This window comes from Athene cunicularia (genome assembly GCF_003259725.1).
Source record: "Athene cunicularia isolate RWA chromosome 26 unlocalized genomic scaffold, athCun1 chr26_part1, whole genome shotgun sequence".
Lineage (NCBI taxonomy): Eukaryota > Metazoa > Chordata > Aves > Strigiformes > Strigidae > Athene > Athene cunicularia.
In genome coordinates this window covers 2527586-2533654 of record NW_020799136.1, presented here as the reverse complement: position 1 = coordinate 2533654, position 6069 = coordinate 2527586, and the positions used below count along the sequence as shown (strand labels likewise).

Sequence of the window (6069 nt, the reverse complement as noted above, 5' to 3'; positions counted from 1 at the left end):
GTTTTAGTACTAATAAGTAATTTCATTTCTAATCAAAGCTTTCCTGTAAGTGTGGCAAGTCTGACATTGCTGCACCCAGAGGGACAGACCAGTTATGATGGCTGCACATTTTCTACATAATTAAACCATTCTCTGCTGCACAGTTTGCTATACACCTAGCTCTAGAACTGTTATTTATACAATGTTAATTAACTGGATTTAAATTAGCAATACAGGCATCAAGATGCAGGTTTCACTCTGCCACTTAACAGGTATATATAATCAGTGCCTGGTGTATTAGAGAATTACAGAAGATGGAATGATCTCCAGCTATAAACAGACTAGGGAATGTTACAGTGAATTCATCTTCGCCCAGAAGTCATGTGGAAGGCACAAGTCAAGCAAGTAAAACTGAGGCTGGTTTGTATTTTCTCCTTACTGCGATTTCTTATGTAAGTGGCTGCCTTTTATCTTCCTTTGTTTATTTTGGATTGTAAAGATTGCAACTGAACATCCAGCCGTTTCATTTCCTTTTATTAAAAACTTGTAACACCATCACCAGAAGGCATGTAAAACATTTACCTAGACACCACTGCTTAGGAAAGACAACATTTGCCTTCAGTCTTCAACAAAGCCTGTTTGTGTTTGTCAGCGTCCCTGGAGGGCAGCGGTTGTTTGCACAGGTGACACCCGCCCCGGCACAGCCCCCTCGCAGCAGGGTCACTGCCTCAGTCACCACTTTTGAGCAGCTCCTGCAGGTAGACGGCGTTGACGCGATAGGCGCTCACCCAGTTCAGCTCCCGGCAGCTCCTCCTGTACTGGGACGCTGCAGCGTAGTAGTTCTGCCACGCCCGATAGTAAGATTTCCAGTAGTTTTTGTAGCTCCAAGCCTCACATGGAGCACCATCATCCCAAGAGCTGCAGGAACGGTTGTCTTCAGTGTTTCTCGTGGAAGGACTAGGGAACTGATGGCAATGGCTTTTCTTTTGTTTAGCATTTTGTTTCAGAATTTTCTTTTTCATTTGATTTTGCTTTGGGACTTGTGGCCGTCCCTGAGGTTTCTCTGGTGTGGGACAGAAGCCTGCATGACCCTGACGGTCTGTGGGAACAGCATTCGTCTGTGTATCACAAAATGCTTCAGAGCAGGAGACGTTTTCTCTGTTATTGGGGGAAGAAACCCTGGAACTGCACGAACCATCAGTGTCACCAGACCCAACACCGTTTGCTACTGTCTCTGTGTTACGTCTCACCTCTTCCCACTCTACACCATTCCTGGGGAGCTCACATTGTTTTCCTGGGCCTGAATAGCTTCTTAAAATTTCGACCTCTCTGTCCAACCCTTCTTTAATGAAACACTCATAATCTTCCACGAACTCTGAGAAGCTCCAGGGATTGTTCAGTTGGTTTTTGAAAGATGATAAGCATGGAATTTTGGGAAGATTTTTTTTTAAGGCCTCCTCATCTGGAGCCCGAGAGTTACGTTGTCCATCCATCCTGGAGGCAGTTTTGACTTGACTCCTCTGTTCTGTGTGGCAACTGGAAGCTTGAGAGTTTCTACTACTTTTTTCTGTATTTGCAGAATCTATGCACTTTTTTATCTGCTTTTGCTTCAGAGTCTTTTTTGGCCTTTCTACAGAAGAATTACGAACTGGAAGATTAGAAAGAGGCTGAGGTACCTCTGAAAAACTATTTTGGACAGGCTGTAGTACTGGTTCCTCTGGTCTAAGACCCACAGTGTCAGAATTCACTGAAGCACCTGTATGCATAACAGGTTTGACTTCTACCTCCCCATCTTCTAACTGATCCATCATTCCAGGAGGGATAGGCTCTGCACAAAAGGGAAACAAGCAGGCACTCAATTAAGTGCATCCTTCCCTCTAGACTTCAAACGAGCACCGAAGCAAAGCTCTGCAAAATTGCAGACGAGATGTTAAGACAAGGCAAGCTAGGGCTACAAACCGACCCCTTCAATTCTTGGAAGAGCTCAAACAGCCAGAACATTTTCTTCACAGAATGCCTGACAAAGTTCATCAAGACAAACAGCACTGGACTATTTGTCACCTACTTTTCAGATCCTACTTAACCAGATAAAAAAGCAGAACTTATACAAGAAGGCAAATGCTATGTTTCTAGCAGAACAGCTTCTGGCAAAGCAAGGGTAGCAAATCTTCTGCTGCTTCAAGTATTCCTTCCTTCTACTACATCTTACAGCCTGAGAAAGGCTGAATACAAGATTTCTGGAAACCCAAGTAGTTGTGTAGTTGCTCAAGCAAAAGCTGGATGCAGAGTTCCTCTTCTATCCCTAGGCATGCACTACGTTCGTTTTCTATTGCTTCACACAACCGCGGCAGTTACACGAGTAGTTGTTAGCAGAGAGTATGAAAAGCCTGTACCAAAATTAATGCAACTTCAGCAGAGAAGATACATGTCATTTCCCTGGGCACTTGTCTGAAGCTCTGAATAACAGACAACTACCAACAAAATAAGCAGTTGCATTCACAGGACAGAGCATACCTGGTAGAGGAAGAAGCTGAAGGTTACACTTCTGAGCAATTTTCATCATCATGTTTTCCTCCTCTCCGCGGCAGCAGTATGTCACAGATAAACCTAAAGTTCCTGTGACACACAACAGAAGCTGTAAGTACCCAGCTAGAGCCAGTGAAGCCAGTGTAAGCTCAAGAAACCCACGTGACTGTTCTTACCAAAGCGCCCAGCTCTGCCAATACGATGCATGTACGTCTCCCAGTCAACAGGCACATCCAGGTTGATAACCAGATTCACTTTTTCAGCATCAATTCCACGAGATGTCTTGAGAAAGTGACGAGAGAAGGGGATAGATAACTGAATATGCTGCACAGACCTTCAAACAAATACAATACATCGAGGAGGGAGTGCCTCAAACAGAACTGCTGCTCTCTTTGAAGTTGTTTGCGGCTACTATTGTGAGCGTACTGCACTAGAGAAACAAACTATTCCCTCCCATAGCTCCTATCCGAAGGAAACGACTCTGATCCTCTAAAATGCCTGTAAGCTTCCACAAAGCAACAGACACATTAAGAACTATTTTTGGACCAGATAAGGAATAGGGGACAATTTCTATGTTTCACAGCAAAAATAAGTCTCTGTCAGTGCTCAGGTCACACGCATTATCGGTACCTTTACGTTCTACTCAATTCCAAGTCGGATCTAATACTCTGAAGTGACTTTATGTGCAATACTCATGTTTGCTATAAAATACTAACTCACCAAGTCTGTGGAGATCAGAACTCTACAGTGGAATTGCTTCAATTTAGCCATAGCATCAAGTCGCTGATTTTGATTCATGCCACCTAGAAAGACATAAATCAGAAACAGATTACATGTCAGTTTTGTGCCACTCAAATTCCATAAAAACACTTTGTAAAACTGTAGATGAGATCGGAGACAAGGCTGAGAGAAACCTCCTCAAACATCAGTTCCAAATGAGTAAACAAGGAACAAACAAAGACTAGAAAATAAGGAAATCCCTTACAAAAATAATTATTTTGCTTGCTTTTAAAGAGAAACCAATCATGTAAATACTTAACCCACTTGAACAACACTGATTTTAGACAAATTTTACTTAAACACATAAGCCATGGAAGACACTGTTGAAGTAAAAATTCAAGGTTTCTAATAAACATTAGAAAAAGCTGATAGCTGACACCTACTGCAGCTAGAAATAAAGATTTTAATTCAACATCTGCACTCCAAAGAAAGGCTGCTTCAATCTGAAAACATCAATTAAACTTTCTCCTTACAAATAAACCAATGCACTGATCTGGATATTCACAGAAATGACTCTCAAATGAATTTGAAAACAAATACTAATTTTTACATTGTTTCCTAAGTCCTAAAGACCTATGAAGATTCAAATGCTATTCTTTGTTATTTAACAAGAGGGCACACAAACCAAGATTTAAGATTAGTTTTCCTATTTTAGGTCACATTTATGCATAACTTCAACAGAATCAGAAAGTTTTGAAGGGACTTACCTGAAATGCACTCAGCAGGAAAGCCTCTGGATGTTAGTATTTCAGCTAGATGTTGAGCCCTGACAGAATATACACAATGAAAATTGTAAATAAAACAACAGACCTTCACAATGGGCTATTCTACAGTCCAGAACTGCCACTCTCCTCTTTATGTCTACAACACAGAGATGGAAAAGGACAACAGGACATCAGGCCCCACCGTACTCTGAACAGTGCACGAGGTACCTTCACACTAAAGCATTCCTTTATTTTCAGTATCTCACACTGCATTCCTCAGACTGTATTTCTGATCTGAAATTTGCATACTGCTTTGAAACCTTACAGATTTTCTATATGTTTATCCAAGACAGGACATAACTACTGCTTTTGAACTTGCTTTTTACAGATTTTACTTCAAATTTATTACCTGCTATGCAAATTTGAGAAGACTAAGGCTTGATTAAAAGGAATCTTGCTGAACAACTCCTGTAGGTGATGGGTTTTTTCCTCAAATGTTTTATGCGGAAGCGGATGGGAATTCACAATTTTGTAATACTGCTTCAGCCCTGAGCATGAAACAAAAAAAAAAAAAATCTGTTAGATTAAGGGTTTCCAGAAAGACAGGTACAGTGCTATGCTGATATCAACACGTGTCACTGCAGCTAAAACAAAAATGTTTAAATTTAAACAAGCACACACACCTGCCAAACCAGAACATACAGAAGAGGTTTTTCTTAAAAGGTTAAAATATTTTTTTCATCCAATAGAAAAAGTAAAAAGCTCTATTCATCACTGATGTTTTAAATACATCAACACTGGGAATAAATACTTCATACGCTAACCAACTCACCTGTGAAGGGAAATTATGAAGAATCACAAGTTTTAAAGGTACATGTTTTGGTTTTAGTAGTCTTCTTAATCTATCGATACAATATCACTATAAAAGCACCTCTACTTACCAATGAGACTTGGATCAGTAGGGTTCAACCTCACAAACGTTGGGTCTCTCATGTACCTGGTCAAAGCATTAGCTAGTGATTCGGGATAAGTAGCTGAAACAGCAAGCATCTGTTTATTGGCTGGCAGCGAAGAGTAAATCCAACTGTGAGACAAAGAAACAGGAATGAGTAACAAATATGTATCTAATGTACTGATAAATGCACAAGATAAATGTTTTTCTTACTTGATTTGTTCCTGAAAGCTGCCTTCTTCTAGAAGCTTGTCTGCTTCATCAAGAATGAAAAGCCGGATACTGGCCGTATTCAAGTAATCCAACTCTATGAGTTGTTTTATTCGACCTACATACGAGAAAAAAGTAAAAAGGAACTTCAAAAATATTAATTAAAAGGTTCTAATGATCAATTCTGTAATTTTTTAAAAAAAAACAAATAGGCCTTAAAAAAAGGCATGTTTGGAATAATCTCTCATTAACAATACCTGGTCTAAATGTCTCTGGCACTGACCTTTGAGACTATCTCCTATTACTAAAAACAAACAAAAAATCATCCCACATTTTAAAAGCACCAATTATTGTACTGTGAAGTATCACACGGTATCCAAAGCACAATGAAGCTCATCCATACCCGGGGAACCAACTGCTATGTGGCACTTCTTTAGTCTGACTTTGTCCTGACTCAAAGGAGTCCCTCCAATGAAGACGTGGCACTCCAAGCCTTCCATTTTTATTCCAATAGTTGTGATCACAGCATGAATCTGCACAGCAATCTCCCGTGTAGGAGCCAGGATCAGAATCTGTAAAGGGCCAAGGATTCAGTTTGAAAGCTGCAGGGCAGTCCCGAAGATTAAAGCCCAGCATCGAGTCGTGATGATTTCAAACACCATGCCCCACAGCAGACAATGTCGTTTGCCCAGGAAAACGAGCGCTTCCCCCTCACAAAGCCAACACACCCACCCCCGCGTTACGGTAAAGGCGGGCGGCCCGGGCGCTGCCGCCACCCGGGGCCGGGGCTCACCTGCGTGGCGGGGCTCTCCAGCAGCACCGCGTCCAGGGCGATGGTGGAGAACACGCAGGTTTTGCCCGTGCCAGACTTGGCCTGCACGATGAGATCTGTAAAAAGCGGCCGCAGAGGTCAGGAAT

At 41.5% G+C, this 6069-nt stretch overlaps 1 protein-coding gene across 1 annotated transcript; it reads right to left on the bottom strand.

Annotated features, from left to right (window-relative positions):
• Positions 1–496: 496 nt before the first annotated feature.
• On the bottom strand, positions 497–6058 carry DDX20 (DEAD-box helicase 20). The gene is made up of 10 exons (XM_026864288.1): positions 5945–6058; positions 5555–5723; positions 5155–5269; positions 4931–5073; positions 4399–4537; positions 3993–4051; positions 3226–3308; positions 2682–2787; positions 2494–2595; positions 497–1807 (listed from the first exon to the last, which is right to left on the bottom strand). Exons 2-10 carry the CDS (start codon positions 5649–5651, stop codon positions 708–710), a joined length of 1944 nt encoding a protein of 647 aa, XP_026720089.1. The 5' UTR covers positions 5652–5723; positions 5945–6058; the 3' UTR covers positions 497–707.
• Between the last annotated feature and the right edge of the window lie 11 nt (positions 6059–6069).